Source organism: Melanerpes formicivorus, unplaced genomic scaffold, assembly GCF_026170545.1.
Source record: "Melanerpes formicivorus ecotype bairdi unplaced genomic scaffold, bMelFor1.0.p_v2 SCAF_76, whole genome shotgun sequence".
Taxonomy (NCBI): domain Eukaryota; kingdom Metazoa; phylum Chordata; class Aves; order Piciformes; family Picidae; genus Melanerpes; species Melanerpes formicivorus.
In genome coordinates, this window is record NW_027142428.1 from 2,002,714 (window position 1) to 2,022,479 (window position 19,766).

General features: G+C 44.6%; 1 protein-coding gene across 3 annotated transcripts in view; it reads left to right on the forward strand.

The window, feature by feature from the left end:
- TP63 (tumor protein p63) overlaps positions 1 to 19,766 on the forward strand; it is a 109,112-nt gene that overhangs the window by 81,344 nt on the left and 8,002 nt on the right. For all 3 annotated transcript variants that reach the window (XM_068163997.1, XM_068163998.1, XM_068163999.1), the window contains 6 exons: positions 5,477 to 5,663; positions 7,387 to 7,502; positions 7,829 to 7,938; positions 8,220 to 8,356; positions 9,326 to 9,408; positions 10,310 to 10,446. In XM_068163997.1, coding sequence (XP_068020098.1) covers positions 5,477 to 5,663; positions 7,387 to 7,502; positions 7,829 to 7,938; positions 8,220 to 8,356; positions 9,326 to 9,408; positions 10,310 to 10,446 — 770 coding nt within the window. The remainder of the gene's footprint in view (positions 1 to 5,476; positions 5,664 to 7,386; positions 7,503 to 7,828; positions 7,939 to 8,219; positions 8,357 to 9,325; positions 9,409 to 10,309; positions 10,447 to 19,766) is intronic.

The window sequence follows — 19,766 nt, forward strand, 5'->3', positions numbered from 1 at the left end:
GCGCTCGGAGGGAGGATTTGAACAGCTCAGCAGCACCGTTCGTGCGCGGCGGGCCAGGAGCGGGGACGCGCAGGGGGCAGGGGAGCCTGAAAATGAAGTCTGAGTCTCCGCAAATGCGGATACTCTTGTATGAGTCGCTGCACTTTCTCAAGAGGGAAAAGCGAGAGACATGTATTTTCCTTTGCCGCAGGGTGGAGAAGTTTGGTAGATTACTGCAAAGCACGCCTCCTGGACGGTCGTTGCATGGTGGTTTTCCCTGCGAATGATCGTGGGAGTGGTGGAGTCACCAGCCCTGGAGGGATTAAAAAGATATATAGAAGTGGTGCTGTGAAACACGGTTTAGCAGGGGACTTGGGCATGTTGGGTTAATGATTGAAGCCAATGATCCTAAATGTCTTTTCCAGCCTAAAAAAATTCTATGGGATGCTTGCAGGCATATCTTGCTGGTGGACTGTGAAGCTGCAGACTGTTGCTGTGTGTGGTGGACCTGTAGGCACACCAAGTTTGATGATTGCTAGACCAATGAGTCATGCCCACAGTTTGAATGTCTGCTACATCTACTAGCAGCAAGCTGTCCGCTTTTCTTTGGTGCCTGGTGAGATAAAGGACCTCAGACTAGAGCTACAGCAAGTCAGCCACTAAGCAGCGGTCTTAAGGTTACTCTGAGCTGAATATCAAATCTGGCAGGAGACCTCCATGTCCGCAGCATTCCTGGTAAAGCTCCCCTGGGGCTTAGCTGCTGAGTGCCCTCTGGGTGCAAGTCAGTTCTAAGAGCATGTGTGCAGGTTCACACACACATGCGGTGTCCATCACACACCATGCTACACCACCCCCACCCCTAAGAAAGTTTATCAAAGCAAAAACATGTAAGGTGCATACCTAAATCTCAATTCTTTTTAGTAAGTAGCTTCATTTCTTCCTAATGCCTTTTTTCTTCTTCCCTCCTAAATGAACAAACATTATGCAGGTAATTTTCTACTTCTTTGTGATTCTCCTTGTTCTTACCTTTGAACGCTTTGCAAGTAAGTGTTGCTTTACTCTTCTAACTGTTCTAACCTGTTCTCCCCCCCCCCTCCCCATGCCACCCCTCTCCCCCTTCCTTCTTGGAGTTAGTTTGGTAGAGAAGAAAGCACAGCAGACTGATGGCTTTGAAAATGTCACATAAAATTAATCTAGCGTTTAACTGAGTTGAGCTAAAACGTGACTACTTGAAAGAAGTTTGCACAAGATTTGAATGACCTGTTGTTCTGAGCAGAGGAGTCTTGTGAAGCTGTCATGCCACAAGCCAGCCTCTGGGATCACCTTCAAGGTGACATCCATCAGCGTTCAGAGAACAGACTGAACCCTGCTCCTTTTAAGGATTTAGTGGCCATAATCCCTTGGCTAGATCAAGACAGTAAAGCAAGCATTAGAGGTAGATTTCCAAGTAGAGTTTGGGGCATTTCACTGCATCAGAGTTTTGCAAGGGAACTGAGTGTTCAGTGAAAAGCTTGTATGGCACTAAGTGCTTGCTTCCAGGAGACTAATGTCCTCTTTAGCAAAAGTTCTCCATTTGAGAGGTAAAAATTGTTTTGCTTTTCCCTTAAAGCCTTTGTTGACACACCTTCCGGAGAAGGGGCTCACAGAGAAATCGGACAGGTGTTGCCTGATGGTGGCTGGCATGTGTGTATTGTGATACTGAATTACCAGCCAAGATGCCAAGAGTGGGTAATATAGTATGTCTGTGCAGGCAGGTGGGGAGAGGACAGAGCTGCAGGCACTGGAATGTTTTCCTCTTTCCTCTTGAAACATATTATTAAACAAAAAGCTAAATTCACTTTTGTTCTCAGCACTCTGTTGAAATCTGCTTATTTGGACATGGCAGGCAGGACTCAAACCCCAAAGAAAAGTCTGAATCAAAGCCCTTTCCTCTCCCTCTTGAATGGATAACACGTCACCAGGCTCCACTCTTGTTTTAAATAACATTGTGGTCCACAAGTCTGGTAGAAGTGGTGTTTGTACTCCTCAGGCTGTTGACTCAACTTTTGTTCCTGCTATGAGATAGTGACTTTTGTAATCTAGCTAACTGATAGGATTGTTGATCGGGTCAAGCTCATTTTTGGTATTTTTGCTCCTAATTAATTTAGGGTGTTTTACTCAAGCAAGAAATGGATGTGGGTCAGTTAACAGTCATTCTGGGAATTGTTCATCTCATGATCTTACTCCTCAATAAGCATCTGTCAGTTCCCACAGCAAAATGGTGGGCAGGGGGACTGCAGTCTCCTGCAAGATGGGATGGTTTGGGTACCACTGGAGAGAGGCAGTTGCTCTAAGAGTGGTGACCTTTGCTTGCAGGCACTCTGGAGGCACAGCCAGCTCCAGCATCAGGTTTTGTTTCTGAAGCTTATTTGCTTTGAAATCTATCTACAATATCCTGTCTTGCTCCGTGGATATAGCAATTATCACTGATCCAGTACGAAGCCACCATGACCTACTTGTTCACATCTATTTATGCCAATAGATGGCTGGGCGTCAGGTTACCCATGGTTGCAGCAAAGTTGGCAGAGGGGGAAACTCAAGCCCCTTGCTGTCTGACAGCAGGTACCCCGTGGACAGATTTACACCGGTGTTGAATGACCTGCTGCTCGGTGATTACATGCTCGCAGGCGGCCGTCCCTGGGGTAGATGTGAAATTGTGGCTGTGTGCCATGTCCCCAAGCCTTGCATACTGCCCGTGAGGTTTGAACTCTTGCATTCAGGTGGCAAAAAGGTGGCACAGCCCTCCTGCTGTCTTGTCTGACACCATGCTGGGCATTGCTGCTTGCCTCCCTGTCCCGTGATCATGTCCCAAAGCAGAGGTGGGATCCTCTTTCTCTCGAGTCTGCCTTGTGTTTTAGGGACATGTATTACTTTGTTCATCATAATCTGTTAGCTCTTGGCTGTTTGCTTTCTGTGCATTTAAGCTGAAGGATGATGCCTTCATTGCTGGTTGTAGGCAAAGGGGTCTGAAGTTTGGGTGCTGAAGGGTGGACAACAAGCAGATCCCTTCCTTTGCAGAGGGCCCTCACTGTTTCATCTGGAGCCTTGATATTTATGCTGGTGTTGGGCACCTCTCCTATCTTTCTGGAAGTGGTTTTGTTTATTATTGGTTTACTTATTTCCCGCCCTTTCATGTAACTCCAGATTTCTGTCTTTGAAGATGTCATACACAAAATTACAGCCAACACCAATACTCCTGATCCATGACTGAGGGGTGTGTATCTCCTTCCATTTGTTCAATTCTCCAAATGCCTGCAGACACCGGACACGTTGGCTCCTGGGGTGTGCTCTGCCCTCCCTGCACCATCACACTTCCATATTTATGCTTTTCTTTCAGCCCACTGCCTTTGGGTGCCCAATTTCTTTATGCTTCAATAATGTTAAGGCATGCAAGCAATTAGCTGGCTTTTTGAGATCTTTGAGGCTTTTTTGTCCTTGAAACACTCACAATGCTATTAGCAAGCTGACGTGTTGAGGGGAAAACAATGCTTTCTAAATTTTCTTCCTCCTTCAAATAGAAGTGATTCTTTTCCTACCTCTTGAGATGAAAAGACAACCGAGTGAGCTCACCCTTTCCTTCAGCAAGGAATTGCTTTTTAATTAAAAAACAATACTGGATTTCAGGTTAAAAAGATGTATGATATAAATCACCATCTAGATCTGTTGCGCAACTACTTCTCCTTTTTTTATTTGTAATTGTTTGGCATGTTCCCCATTTCCGCAGGCTGGGTAAATCCTTTGTGGGTTTAATCTCTAGCCTGCAGGCACATAAAATACATTGCACAATTTGGCCTTTGCATCTTAAAGAACTCTTTTATTTTTTCCCTGCCTTCCCCCCCCCCCCTTCCCCCCCATCCCTCAGCTTAAGTACCTGTAGCATCTTCTCTGCCATATGGCAGTGTGGCATTGAGTAAGGAGGAAAGGGACCAGCTTGGCTTATTTTTAATCCCTCTCCCCTCCCCAGTGTCTCTCCAAACTTTGTTTTTTCCTATGTTAGCAATGTGTACAGTTTGAAATGCAAATAATCCCTGAATATCACTTGCTAATCCTTCTGCTGCCACATCACGCGCCACCCACCCGTGCGTGCGCCAGCTCTTCCCATCCTGCCAGGGTGGATGGCTAAGTCATGCTCTCAACTGGTATGAACCTGTTGGTGCTCTGTTTGAACAGTTGGAACTGTGGAACTGGAGCTGTGTTGGCCAAACCTGCTAGACTTTTTTTTGGAAAACAGCTACCTTGAGGCTTTCACTTTTCTTTCTCTGCAATAGTGAAGAGATGGAAGGGGGGAAATGCTAGCAATTCCTGTGGGTTACGTGGTTAGAGTTACTGGGAGAGCTCTGTGCTCAAGAACATCTGAGCACTAGGAGAAAACTGAATGGAGTACTGGAGTGGAGTGCTGATGAAAACTGCTGTGCTTTGAAAGAACCTTGCACAGTAGAGGAGGAGACTGGAGAGTCATGGAGGACACCCAGAAAAAATGCCTCGGATTTCGTGGTACTGAACCATGGTTTCCTTGCAACCCTTCCTGATTAGTACATGGCCTTATTTAATTTTTTTAACAGAAAACAAGGCCCATGCCTGGATGTTTTGCTGAGTAAGGGTTCCCAGATGTGAACACGCTTCAGAGAACATTGCATTAGTGGGGAACATCTTGAAATGGATAGTCTAATGCACTCCAAATTACTACAGTAAATAAGAGAATCTTGTTCTGCTTCAGGTGGTCATTGCATGGTCGCAACCTCCCTTTTGAAGCCAGCTGCTGGGTCATGCACTAGGTTTCACCGTGGACCTGGTCTTTGGGTTGTTCAACTCTTTTGACATTTGATTACTTAGAAATATTTTCTTTTCTTTCCTCTCTTATGGGCATAATGCTTTGAGTTCAGCAGTGTGGAAATTGCTACAAATGTGGTCAGCAGAGGCATGAGATGCTCTCCAAAGGTGACTGAAATGTCAGACTTGGTATGACTGTCAAACTGGTCAGGGTCTTGCTTTCACATACTGTTGAATTGCAAGGTTCTTGGTTTTATTTTATCCCTCTGCAAAAGCAGGATGGCTTCTTACAAAACAGGATGAAACACTTTGTGTGTGGTTTCCAGTGTTTCCAGGATTACAGCGTGCTGTGAAAAGAATAACGTCTGTTTTGTAAGGCAGGTATTGTGTGTTCCTTGGAAGAGAAATAAAGACTGTATTTGTTCATGTAAAAGTGGTGGTCTTTAGCTGAAGGGTTTTGCCTTTGGGAAAACTAGGATGTAGACTTATACTCTGATTTTCTAAAGCAGGTTAAAGTCCAAGGGTTTTGCTACTTGTCTGAAAGCGTGACTGTTGTGTGAACAAACGCAATGCACATGCAGTAGCTGGCGCATTCAGTTGGGTGTGCAAACCTATCTCCATCCTTCTGGCATGCTTCCACCTCTCATTGAACACACTGACCTGCTCTGTCTCTTTTTTCCCCATCCAGTATTCCACTGAACTGAAAAAGCTGTATTGCCAGATTGCCAAAACATGTCCCATCCAGATCAAAGTGATGACCCCACCACCTCAGGGAGCTGTTATCAGGGCTATGCCAGTCTACAAGAAAGCTGAACACGTCACTGAAGTGGTCAAACGCTGCCCAAACCACGAGCTGAGCCGGGAGTTCAACGAAGGTAAGGAGGGCAATGCTTTGCTGGCAGTACCTCTCCAAAGCTGTTTGTCTGATGAGTGGCCAGTGTGGGGATTTGGCATCAGCTTCACAGCAAACCTGCTGGGAGCAGACATCCCTGCAACGTCTTGTGCAGCTTTTTATTTCCTGTGCTTAGCAGAAAGCTTCAAGCTACATTTTAGCTGTCCCTGTGCAAGCATGTCCTTGGTAAGAGAGTACTGAAATAAACCTCGTGCCCACCCAGGTTGGATGGATGTCTGTCCCCATGGCAGGCGATGCCCTTCTGGCAGCCTCTCCCTGCTCTGGTTTTGCTCTCGCAATGCAAGGCAGCTGTTCTTGTGCTCAGGAATGAGCTTCCACGTTGCTGGGACAGGGATCTAGTAACAGGATGCAATATCATCTCCAGTTCTTAATCCACGCCTCAAAGACAGACGGGCTGTTTATCTCTAGCGGGACAACGCTAAGTGCCAGCATCAACTGTAGGCAACCTTTCTGTAGATTCAACACTATCAATTCAGCATTAATGTTTTAATCTTTTGCTTGCTTCTCTGCATGCTAGTGAAGGAGCAGCTGTTTTAAAAATGTCCTGGGGTTTTCTGCAAACTCATGAGCTGGGCTCTGTTTTGGCCTTGGCCACTTAAGTTCACATGAGTTCAGATGAGCATGTGTTTTTATTCTACACACATTATTTATCTCCTACTGTAAAAAAATCCCATTGGTGTAAGTGAGAAGGATGTCTTGGGAGCCTGGATCCCTTTGCTGGTTTCAGTGCAACCAGCCAGAAGAACCCCAAATAAAGGAAGGAGTTGGGAGTGTAAAATAGTAGAGTGAGACAGATCTTCAGAACAGGTTTTCATGTTAGAAAATGCTCGTCTGGCAGATCTATATTTTTTGGTGGGTGATACCTGGCTTAATAATGAACTTCTCAGAAAGGAAAAAAACACCCCAAACCCCACACATCCTTACTCTGAAATAACTCTCTGGAAATACAGTATATTTCATGAGAGAAATTAACAGTTTGACCACAAAACAAATTCTTGAGATGAACCTGTAACAGGCTTCTCCTCTCAGAATTTAGCTGTATGTTATAGAAATACTGAAGAAACTCTGCAGGAAGGAAATTGGTTTTTAATTATTGGAAAGAGGCCTAGAAACAGAAGGTCATGTTCCCTTCTGCTGCTGCTTTAGGCAAGTGTGATTGATGTTTTTTGATTTTTATTATTTTGAGCTGACCATTCATTAAACATGTATTTCCTTTACTGCTTGAATCTTTTTTTTTAGCTCCTTAGGAACAAGACTGATGGGACAGAAAAGGGCTAGCCATTGATGGGGAAAAGAGTAGGAATTAAGACTTGAAAGAATTTGTTGTGTATGCGTTAGCGGAAGGGAAAGAAACACTTTCACCTGGTGTGAGAATCTGCAGGGAGTTATCTGCTGGAAGAGTTGCTGTGAGCTGCAGTTTAGCTGACGTTTGGACTTGCTTAGTCTGAGATCTTGGGAAGCCCGTGTTCACATTTGCTTACAGGTGTCTATCAGGAGCTTGAGAAAGTCTGTGATGCCTTTATCTGCACCCTGTGAAGGGATGCTCTAAGGGCTGGGAGGTAGGCATGTCTTCTGATAGACCTTTGGGGTCAGTTGTAGAGGTTTTCCTTGATGGAAAGTTTTGCTACCCTGTGCATGACTTCACTGAACAATGTCTCTTGCTTTTTGCCTCCTTCCCCTTGCAGGGCAGATTGCACCTCCCAGCCATCTGATCAGGGTGGAAGGGAACAGCCACGCTCAGTACGTAGAAGATCCCATCACCGGCAGGCAAAGTGTGCTGGTCCCCTATGAACCGCCCCAGGTACGTTTTGAGCTTAGGGTGGCTGCATCCCCACGCACAGAGGGGTGGGGGCTGTAACCTTAGTCAAAGGAGCTGGGATCCTATGCTTCCCCCATCTTCATCACAATGAATTGTCTTTTTCCCTCTTTGTCAGAAATGAGCTTTTAATCAGCCTCTTTAAGAACTCCTGCTTTCAAGGGGTAATTTCTTTGAAGAAAGTTTTGTGGTGGGGCCTGTGTTGAGCTAGGCTGACTGTAGTACAGCTGTGGAAGTACAAGAGGAGAGGCAGGGAAAAGCACAACTTTCCATCCACCATCTCTTTGGCTCATGCTCTTTGCCTCATTCAGGTTGGTACGGAGTTCACAACGGTCTTGTACAACTTCATGTGTAACAGCAGCTGCGTGGGAGGTATGAACCGTCGCCCAATCCTCATCATTGTGACACTGGAAACCAGAGAGTAAGTAATGGTTCACAAGTGTAGCCTTTTGCCTGGAAGGTGGCATTCTGATTCTTCTTTTACTGAGAGCAGCATTGCATATCCTTAGGGATAGTTTCATGCAAAGGGCCATAAGATAAGTTTCAAATCTTTGCACGTGGCAGCAGGCCAACCCCTGAGGCATCTTGACTGGGAGATGGGAGGTTTGGGTCTGTCTGTGTGTAGCCTGGTGTGAAGCTGAAGGATGCTGCTGGCCCTCATCTGAGCTACCAGCTGACATTTCCTCTCATCTCTCTTCCTAGTGGGCAAGTCTTGGGCCGCCGATGTTTCGAAGCCCGCATTTGTGCTTGCCCAGGCAGAGATCGCAAAGCAGACGAGGACAGCATCCGCAAGCAGCAAGTCTCTGACAGCACAAAGAATGGTGATGGTACGAAGCGCCGTAAGTAGCTGGCATTGCTGGGCAGATTGCAAACCTTGCTCTCACTGGGTGCAAGTGTGTCCGTGCTGCTTGTGCTGTGGGAATGGAGAGGTGCTGTGCATGGGCTTGGAGGCAGAAGGGTGTGAGATGTCTGTTCTCTCAATCAGCCTGAAATTGAGCTTGTGCTCACAAAACAGCATTTGACAATCAGGGCTTGTGGGCTCTCTTGCAGCGCTGGCTGTAGTGGTTGAAGAGGGCATTTATTTGCCAACCTTATGGTATATGGCTGGGACTCTGTACCCACTTGAACTTTTACTGCTTCTTTGGGACTGCGCTGTCATACTCCACTCCTTCCAGCCAGTGTCTTGTGCTGTGGCATGTGTCATCCAGCCACAAGGCTCTAGATTACCACTGCATGCAAACCCTGCTCTGCATTGGAGGTGCTCTGGCAAGTGCCCTCTATTCTCTAAGGAGTGCAATGTACTCATCAAACATGTAAGATGGGGAAACTCAGCTTTGGTTTCCTGCATCTGCTCAGTGATGGCACCAGGCTGAACAGCAAAGCAGCAGGTTTTAACAGGAGGCAGACTGGAAAAAGGCTTTGCTTTCATAGTGAATTGTGCCTGCTTCCTGCCTATTTTCTTGTCTTTGTGGATCACTGATCCACCAGCAACTCATGAGTACTGTAATACCCAAGCTTGCAGTCTCTCCTGCAGAGGGCTAGTGCTAGTTCTAGGTACACTTTGCTGGGGTTTTGTCAGTGCTCCTTGGTGTTTCCCCAAGCACTGTGCCCTGACATCTGTAAACTAATCTGCTTTATGGATCAGGAGCTGCAAACACAACTGGCTCTGAAGTGGCTTGGGCAGAGAGCCTTCCGAAGTGCTCCAGATCTGAACTCGCCATGTACTTCATGTCTCTTTAGCATCTCTCTTTTTCTTTTACTCTTTCTCTCTTCTTTTTTTAATGAGCTGCTTTTGGGGTTTCTTTCAGCTTTTCGACAAGGAACTCATGGCATACAGATGACATCTATCAAAAAAAGACGTTCCCCAGATGATGAGCTCTTATATTTGCCAGTGAGTTCTCTCTATCTTTATATTTGCCCTATGTTTCATATCTTCCTCAGTGACTTGAGGCAAATTAGCTGCTTACCCAGACCTTGGAGAGAACTGAGGATGTGATGTAGATTTTATATATTGATTTTTTTTTTTTTTTACTTGAAGATCCTCAGAGCTACCTATTTTATATATGCACTTCAAACAAAAAATATGAAACACCCCATTAGCTGCTGATGGAGAATGGCTTGTGCAAGGCATACGAGAATATCCCAATGGATCCATCTGTCCTGATGGAAGCATTGTCATGGGGACCTCACTGGGTTTTCTCCTCTGTTATTTCAGAGTCTTTGGTACTGGAGCTTTCTCTAGAGATAATGGGTGTTATCTTACTGACAAAGGTGGATGCTTCTGTGGCTTTTATATCCACCTCTATTGTAATGTAGTGACAGAAGTGGAATACACAGGATCAGAAAGGGCAAGAAGTCTCTGTAGTTGACTGTTCAGCTGCTTCCCCATGAGTCATATTTTGTTGGATATGTTACAAACCATGTTCTGTTTAGAGGAAAAGCGAGATCCAAATTCAAGCCTTTTTCCTCAAGGCATGTAAGATTCAGCACCAGATATGTTTCTATCTGTGGAAGGTAGAGATGTTTTTTTGTCTAACAGAGTGAATCACAATATTGCTTTTGGTTGGCCTTGATTTATGTTGAGCCATCTGACACTCCCGAGATGTGCATTAGCCTACAGTATCCGATTTGCTCTTCAAAATTATCTGCTACACCTCTAGCAAAAGGCTTATTGGTTTTATTTTGTGCATGTCGTATTTGATTTGATTTGATCTGGAACTTACTAAGGTCACTAAGGACCACAGATGCAGTCCTCTAAGACTTTTCCCTCCTTTGCTTTTCCCATGGTCCAGGTGAGGGGACGGGAGACATATGAAATGCTCCTAAAGATCAAAGAGTCCCTGGAATTAATGCAGTACCTTCCCCAGCACACGATTGAAACCTACCGGCAGCAACAGCAGCAGCAGCACCAGCACTTGCTCCAGAAGCAGTGAGTATGAGTGTGCTTGCATGACTACTTGTGAGTGACCTATGCAGTGAGGACAGTGAGGAAAGGGGAGAGAGGAGAGAGACACAGAAGGCTTTTGCACTGTCGCTCATAGGGATGTGATGCTCAACCAAGGGCCACATACTTGTAAAGAAGTGCAGTGGAACAATCCTTTCCAACAGCTTAGCTGCTTGTTAACCCCATGGCAAGAGCTGGTAAAAAGTGATGCCAGGAATTCGGTCAAACCCAAGTTTCTGTACAGAACTTGAATGACTGAGTTTGAGATCCAGAATTCACACCCTGTGCAATGGGACAAAGCAGTCATCTTTCCCCAAGCATGCATCCTCACTGCTTGCAAGATCCCTCTTTGCTCTTTCATCCCACTTAATTAATCTCCTGGCCTCAGAGGATGAAGAACAGGCTCAGTGCCTCCTTCTTGACCTCCAGCTGGAGCCCAAGGCATGGAGCACCCAGCCAGTGCCATTGAGCATCCCACGGACAGAAACCTGCCACATGTATCTGCCTGAGCTTGGGAGTGCAGAGTGGCTGTGCTCTTCTCTCATCTGCAGATGAGCAGCAAAGCTAGCTGTTGCTAGGGTATCCATCTGAGCACCTTGCCAAGAGCATGTGAAGCTGAGAGTGTAAGCAGCAACTTTGAGTGCTTCAATCATACTGCTGTATGTCTCTGATGTTGGAAGGCTGGAGTCTTGGTGGGACATAAGTATTGTAGGTTCTTCAGCTATAAAATAGGAAGCTGAAAGCCAGAAGTGAGGGTGAAACACAACAATTACCTCATGACCAGTGTCTCTCTACATGTGCACTTCTGAAGTGTTTTTAAAAACAGTACTTTGTCACTGACTCTCCATGCTGGGCATGAGAAACTTTCCATCTGGGCACACATAGTCCCTTTCTGAACTCATCTGGCAGCGCTGCACCAGGATTCCTTTGGGTGGTGTAAATGCCAGGAGAATGGGGAGAAGAGGGGCCAAGCGAGTGTCTGGTTTCCATTTTTCCCCTCTGTTCCCAAAGCTTTGCAGTTGCAGAGACTGGGTCAGAGAATGGCTTCCCAGACAGACTGTAAGCAGTGTCATTCATGGGCATTGCTTCACCTGCTGTATCGGGTGACACAAAATTGCCGCCCGGGCTGTAGGTAGCGGCCAGCAGTAGCGCTCAGGCTCTTGTGCGTTCCTGCTGTAAGCTCACACGTCAAGAGGCTGTGGGCATAGCTCATTCCTCTGCAGAGGTTAGTGTGAGGCCAAGGCACCACATAAGTCCCACTTGAGCCCATAGGGATTTATTTCAGTGCCTTGGCCTTGTCTCAGGACTTCTGCAATACCACAGCTTTCTGCCAGTTCTCCGCATGTGTTCACATTGCGATCTGTGTGTTTTTAGTGTCAGCTGGAGTCTTGTGGAGGTGTGAAAAAAACCTTGTGCCAAAATGGCTGGAGCATCTAGGGGCTCTAGACCTTTTTTAACTTTTTTTTTTCTCATGGCACTTAATTCTCCTTACTACTTTTAATCAGTCATTTGCATTGTTTGTATGTACTATAGCCTGTGTTTACTAGCTCCTAGGCATTGCGGCCTTGGTGCGCTTAGCTGCCTGTCTTCAAAGCTTCACCTGAACTACAGCCATTTCAGTTAAGAAATGGGTTTGTAAGCAGAAATGGACAGCAGCAGATGACAGCTTTCACTTGGTGCTGACAGTTGCTTTGCTGTAACTACTGTTTTCATTCTTCCTATATCAATAGGATGGGTTCCTGGCAACTGAGGTTGGTATTTGTGTTACCTTTAAAACCAGCATGTATAAGTCCAGCCATTTAATTTAAATGAAACATCTTTCAGCATGTCTTCTGGCACTTGTCCAGTTATATACTCATTTTTCTCAGCTGCTGACTGTGCTCAGATACTGGGGAGAAAGATTAAGAGCTTTTAAGGATGCCAGGAGACGGGAGAAAAATAACTTTGTGTTTGCCCAGAGCTGCTGCAGTTGTCTCTGCCGATAGCCTGCCATCAAGTGGAGTCCTCTGTGCTGAAATGGGTGTTCAGGCAATAGCCTCTTACATGCAACTGGGTTTTGGTGGTTTCTCCTAGATAATTCAGGGTATGATTTGATGTCTGATGGAATGTGTTCAGGGAAAAGGGGAATTTAGGCTAAGAAGTCTCATAGATGGAATAGCACCTCAAAAAGGAGCTTCAGGTCTCAGTGTGAGAATGAGGAGAAAGATTCTTGTAGGAACTTATCCAGGAAAGAATAACCTTGCTTGCAAGCAGGTTGCTTGCTGCTTTGTCAGGCTGGCCAAACTCAGCAGCATGGTGACTCTTTTGCAAGTCTGTTCTAGCTTGAGAAGGTAATGCCTTTCACTTCATAGGTAGGGAGGTACTTTCAAATCTGAGACTCGATTCACTTTCATTCAAGGTGTATATTAAAACTGGGAGCTAGGAAAGTGCCCAGGCAGTGACCAAGTTCAAATGTGTAGGTAGCTGTAGGTCCTAGCAGGGCTCTGTGGGCCTTGGATGTCTCTGAGTTGCCTCTGGCAATTTCCTTTGAAAATGGAGCTGCATTCACATGTACTCAAAAGTCAAATCTTGATGGAAGAATTTTCTTGTTTGTTTTCAGTTTGGTTGGTTTTGGTTTTTTCTTTAGTTCACTTTTCTGAGCCATGGTTAACATGGAAAAGCTGTCTTGGTGTCTGGGAAGAAGCTTCCCGTTCATTTGTACAACATTGAAAGCTTCATACTTTTTGATGATCAGGAAAAGCAAGGATGAGTTTATCATAGTGAAAGGTAGTTTAAAAAAACACATGTCCTTCTGGGAAATAACTGTGTAATTGCTTTCATGCACATACAGACCAGCATTGCATTTGGCAGGCCAGCAGATGCAACTGCCTTACTCTTCTGGAATAAAAAGGAGAAATCTGGTGACAGTCAGAAAGCTTTGTGTCCCACAAGATGACCAAAATACTGCAGTGTTGCACATTATGCCAGATCACAATCGTTCTCTGTCTCATCTCCTCTCTCTGTTTGCTCCGTTGTGCATGGTTTTCTCCTGTTTATTATGTCAAACACCTTCATGATCACAGGTGGGAAGATGGATTATTTTTTTTTTCCCCTGCAGGTTCTGTTCTCCCTTTTTCACTGCCAAGTCCCAGGGCCTGTATTTGAACAGCAGTACAGATTTTTATTTAGAAAACTTCCTTTTCCTGTTCTGCCACCAGTTGCTTTAAACATGGATTTGCCAGAAAGATCCTGGCTGCCAGAGATACCAGAGGTAGCCTGTGCTTCATTGGGCAGGAAGGGTTTCTTTTGATATTCTACTGGGAAATGTTTTTCCTGTCAATATTCCCAGGGAGTATCTGCACAGTCTTTAAGGATTTTCACTGGAAAATACTTTTTCATATTCAGCAAATATGAGCAGTTTTCAGATCAGTCTTTATATAAAATAAACTATAGCACAGAATTATGGAATATCTCCAAGTGGAAGAGACCCAGAAGGATCATCAAGTTCAGCTCACTGAAGGGTTTTCACAGTCTTCCAATGGATAGCAAGAGGAGGACTCTTTCGTCCAAATGGGATTGTATAGCCTATATCATTGGGGCTGCAGCTACCAACCCACTAGCTGCTTTTCAACGTGGTGAGCATCACAGCTTATTATCCAAATGAGGAATTAAATTCATAAGTGAATTATGACAGAGCTAAGCTATCCAGTGCCTGGAGTACTCCATCTGAGATGGGAACTGCAAGGATCCCAGTGCTTGCTGTTGTGGGGAGGGGCCTGGTGAGGAAGGTATTCTTCATATCTCCACCTACTCATTCTCGTTTTTTGATATGGAAACTAATAGTGGATTTCTGCATGGTTTGGTTTGGTTTGGCAGTGCTGTGCTTCTATGCATTGTGAACTTCAGGCACTTGGATAGCTTTCTCAGTACAGAAAATTGTCATGGTGAGAATAAGCATGAAAAATCGTAGGATTAGGTGTAGGAAGATGTGCTGCATTCACTTTGGCTCTGAGGTTACAGTACCTTCAGCATCCACTGGCAACCCCAGGGACTCCTCAGCTTTAGTGCAGCGAGTCCCCCAGCTTTGAAAGTGGGAATAGTTGAGATGTAATCACTATGGTCTTTTCACAGCAGTCATCATCATCTCTTCCTGGAACCAGCTTCTGTTTTTTAAGTAATTGAAGTGGGTTCAATGAAAGCTGTTCCTCTCCTTTTTCTTTTTGGCTGCATGATATTTTTTCTTCTCATATTTGTTGCTGGAAACAGTATTGGGGCACCATTTGCACCCATGAGACTGGCACATGGAAATTAGGTTTCCCTATCAATCAATTGATTTCTCTTCTTTGCCAAGCACTTGCTTCTATCTGGGGCTTTCCCACTTTCAAAATCTCCTTGTCACATACCCTCACTTTATGTGCTGAGACATCTGATTTTTCTCCTCCTTCAAAGCCCAGACTGTGATCATGAAGGTGGAAAGTGTCTGTTTCTCTCTTGGTGGCTGGTGAAGGGTCCTGTACATTCACCTTTTCTTTTCTCTGGTTCCTTCTCTACAGTCTCCTTTCGGCCTGCTTCAGGAGTGAACTCACGGACTCAAGGAGAGATCCTCCCAAACAGACTGATGCCATCCTAAAACATTCCAGCCCCCCCAACCCATCAGTATATCCATAAACTGAGCTGGTGGGATTACTTTGCCTGGCTGGCAGGACTAGGAACAGTGGGGCAAACGCAGAGCCTGATAGCAACAGAGTGAATAGTGAGAGTAATCTTCTGAAGGGACTCAAACTTTGCAAAAACAACAGACATTTCTACAGACCTCTTAGCTGTAGCCCATAGCATTGGGAGGTCAGGAACCACAATGTTCTGTCTCGGTGTAATGTTTTCTTCCTGTTTTTGTAACTTGTTGATACTCTTTCCTCTTATCTCTGTATTTGTGAAACTTGGAAAAGTTTCTCTGAGCAGGTCTCAATTTCAAAATGCCTCTTGTGTTGTTAAAATTAAATGTGTTCATGGATTGAGGGGGATGAAAAGGGGGGAGTGTTTTCAACAGTCTAGTCATTTTAACTTGTTTTTAATGCTGGTCATGCAGTAATAGTGCAAGTAGCCAATGTATTGGTACTGCTGGGCAGAGGGAGGTGATTATATGAACTGGCACAATTGTGGTTTATTTTTCCTGTAGAAATCCCTACTACTAGTTTCTAGTCTTTAAGGGCTGATCTAAAATACATAAACTTGTAGGGAAGAATGAGTGAATTTGACTTTGAGCACTGATGGCATTAATCCAGCTTTGCTGAACTCGGGAAGGTCACTCCTAACTCTGTGAGCTCAGTCAAGTGGTGGGCTGAGTTGTGCAAGATCAGTGCGAGGCTGAAGATTTTGTATCATGATATTCATGTGTGTTCAGTGTCCCTCTGCAGCTGAGGTTGTAAAGGACAGTGTCAAAAACTGCTCCTTGCCCTACCTGTGAAAAAAGGCTGAAGCTTGCCCCTTACCTTGCAGATGTTCAGCAGTCATTAGATGTTGCCTTAGAGTTTTAATCAACACTACTGCATTTTACCCCACTGCTACAAGTGTCAATGTTTAAAGGAAAGTGGTGCCAGCATATATTGCAGTCGACTCAGCCAAGTAGCCTCAGGCCTTGATCACCTTGTCTATTAATGCTGCAACCAGTGACTTTTATTGCCTATGAAGTGCATCCTGAATCAGTACTGATGGGGGCCTGCTTGCCTGCAATGCAGTCCATACTGGATTTAATTGGGGCAGGTGCATACCCAGCTCTGATACACTTGTGGTTAGGCACAGCCTGAAGAGAAGATGCCTCCCAAATGCAGAGTGGGCCTCCTGGCCACCCACCAAGGCAAAAAGCCTGATGCAGTGAGAGAAGACTCTTATCTCTGAACATCACATGGTCTGCTTCCAGGCAGCAGAGCTGTGATCTGAGCAGGTGATGACTCGTACCAACATCTCCTGTGAGAGCCACATCCCAGCTCTGAACATCTCTTTCGTTGTCTTAGAAAGACTTGTTCTACCATAGCATTGTGGGGGGGATGGCTGACGGAGAAGCGCCCCCAAAACTGTGACAGAGTATGAATAACTAATTAAATACTGCCAGTGACTGCTTCATACAGTTACAGCTCTACCATTGTTTCTCACGTAAAGCTAACCAAACAAAGTGCCTCTTTACTTTGCCTGGCAACTTCAGGTAGTCCTTGGAGATGATAAAGCAGGTAACTATTGCTTCATGCATTTTTATTTGGGAGAAAAAAGATGAGAGGAGGGTATCTGAATAGCAAATGCTGCTCAGGCACAGGATTATACTTTGCAGCATCAGGCTGTCCTTCCAATGAGGGTTTTGTACCTGTATCTTGGTCTTGACTGCTTTTGGATGGAAATACTGCAACAGGGACACTCTGATCTGTATGTAGACCTCTGCTTCAGGGCCTCTCCACCAGCAAGTCTGAAGATGCAGCCCACCAGAAGATACAAGTCATCCACAGCCTCTGCTGGGAAATTCAACTCATTATCTAGTCTGACCTCTAGGAAAACTCTTGTACCAATAGAGCACCTGGGACTTCTACCAAACAATTTTGTAAATTATTTAGATCACTTTGTCCTCTGGAAAAGCTTTTTCTTTTATCCTCCTTGCCTGTAAGAGAATGATGACAGTGCACCTGGTCTTAATGGTGATTAAGTGATTATGTCGGATGACACATTTTTATCGAACAATCTGGAACTGGAAGCAATTGCAGTTGTTTTGTAGTCTGTCCTCTGCAGATAAAAGAAGAAAACTTTTCCCCTGCTGTCTTTTGGTTGGCTCATTGTCATGTGTGGAGCTTCAGAAATGTGAGCATTTCCTTTTCAAGCAATAGCCAAGTGGACTAATGGGGGCCTTATCTGTCAGGCTGTATCTGTCTGTGTCAACTTGTTAATGTATATCCACTTCCTGTATCGTAGCTCCATTCCCTGGAAAGAATCCACTGCTTGCCTTGGGAAATTCCCATACCTGAGATCTAAGGGGCATCATTATTGCCACCCTTGTCCATGTGTTGTAAATGCTGTCTGCCTAGTAACCATCAGAGCCCCTCCTTTCCATGCTCCCAGTTAGTTACCTACAAACCATTTGTGTGGTTGAAGAGATGCCCTATTGCTTGTTTTGGAATAGCAAATGCTTGACATGTGGAGAGCAAAGATACTTCTCTGCTTTTTAGCGCCTGCTTCATGGGCCTTCAGAGTAGATGATCTCAACTAATCATCACCCATGTCACTTGTGTGCCATTGCTACACTACATTGGTGACATCCTAGTTCTCTGTAGCCCACTGGACAACCTTTCTTGCAAAAACATTGCCAATACGTAGATTGACCATCTGTGAACTTGGGATGGAATCCTTACTGTAAGGAAAGGCAGGACCCAAACTGGACAGCTTTGATTCCACTTGGGTCTCTCTGCATTGTGACTAGATCCAGATCTTCAGGGATAGCAAACTGTAGGCATAGGGGCTTGAGTGAAATCTTGAGCTCTCTGACCCTGAGGTGCCCTGTTCTTGCGCTTAATAAAACTTTGTCATTTGCATTAAGGCTGCTTACTGGACAGTGTGCTTATCTAATGTGAACCAAGACTCTGGGAATTGTCTACTCAATCAGGTCTATCCAAGCAGTTTCCTAACTCTGTTGAAGGGCTGCTATCCAGTGAGCTGAGAAAGCAGAGAACTGCACAAGGTAACCTGTGAACTGAACTGTGCTTCGTATGTGGGAGAAGGAAGTTCTCTCCTGACCTCTTGAGATGATCAGTATATGCCTAGAAGGTGATTGCCCTCATATGAGCTTGCATAACTACAAATGTTATTGGCTAAATAATTACATGGCCTCTTGAAGAGAGAAAAAAATCACTTGCAGAATGTGACTCAGTGCCTTTTATATCAGACTGTTCCAAGTAGTATAATGGGCTTTTAATTGAAGTCCTTATACCTTGATATTAAAATGCATTTCATTGGCATGGAGATCAAAGAAATGTTAATGCTCCTACTTCTAATCTTTCTTGAGACATAGCAAGTATAATTTTAATGAAAACCACTGTGCATGACATTCTTACTATACCTGTTTTAAAAAAAAAAAAAAGGAATTGAGAAGGGGAAAAAAATAGGCAATCTATTTTAAATGAATCCTCAAACACCATGTAGTCTGTGTGTTTAATACCAAAACCACTTTCCTGTGTTCCTGAGGCTGTTGCTATATTGATGTGTGACATTAATTTTCAATAAAATTTTGCATCTTGGTTTATCTTGGGACTTTTCTTTGGCTCAATGGCTGTCTCTAGACCCTCTGTGTCTGCTTATGTGATCGAATACTCTAGCTGAAACAAGTATGAGATAAAAATGCTTTTGTTTCCTGATTTACTCACTTGAGCTGGAATGTTTTAATCGATTCTTGCGAGTACAAATGAGATAAGGAGTCCTTAAGCTATATGTTAAACCACATTTGTTTTCCAAAGTGTAGGGTGCTTTCAGTTGGCTTGTGTTTGCTCATTTGTTGGTTGGCTTTGGTCGATTTCTTGGTTTGTTGCTGGGTTTTTGTTTGGTTGGGGTTTTTTTAACCTTCAAATTAATTTGTAGTGTCCTAACTAGCTTGAGATCGCTGCTGGTGGTGCAAAGGGCAAAATTAGGCACAATACTGATCTCCTGTCAGAATTTTGTTTCATAGCAACAGGCATTCTTTAAAAATAAATAAAAAAGAAATCTGTAGTCAAGAGCTTTCTGAATAAAATAAACTATTTTGGGGGGAGCCTTTGATTTGATTTGGAATTTCACTGTGCGTGTGGTGACATCCCTGCTTACCTATCGTGCAGATGCAGAAGCTCCTTAGGTTAAGGGTGATGTCAACCTGACTTGAACTTCATGGCTGGCCTCAGCTTTTATAATGGGTGTACTGAAACCTCAGATCTGAATCATTCCCTTCACCCTGAAAAGTTGGGTCTGAACTTCATGGCTTGATTTTTTTTGCTTCCCCTTGGGATTTGCTGCCATTGTTGATATTAATTTGTGAAGCTTCTTGCGCTTTCCACTTCCTTGAGTCTATGAAGTTTGCTGGATCTTGTCCTGCATCTTCACTGCCAAAGGACAGTTCACACCCTTCTTTCTGTACCTCCTGTAATTGTGTAATTAGGTAACATTTCTTCAGGGCCTTAGATACCCCAGCCTGTGAGCATAGATGTTTTCTCCACCCAACACTACAAGCCTTAAAAGCACAGGAAGATGGAGACAATGTAATTGCATGAAACTTGACCTTGAGTGCTGAAGGTTTTAATAAATTATCTAGGAATAAGCCTTTTCTT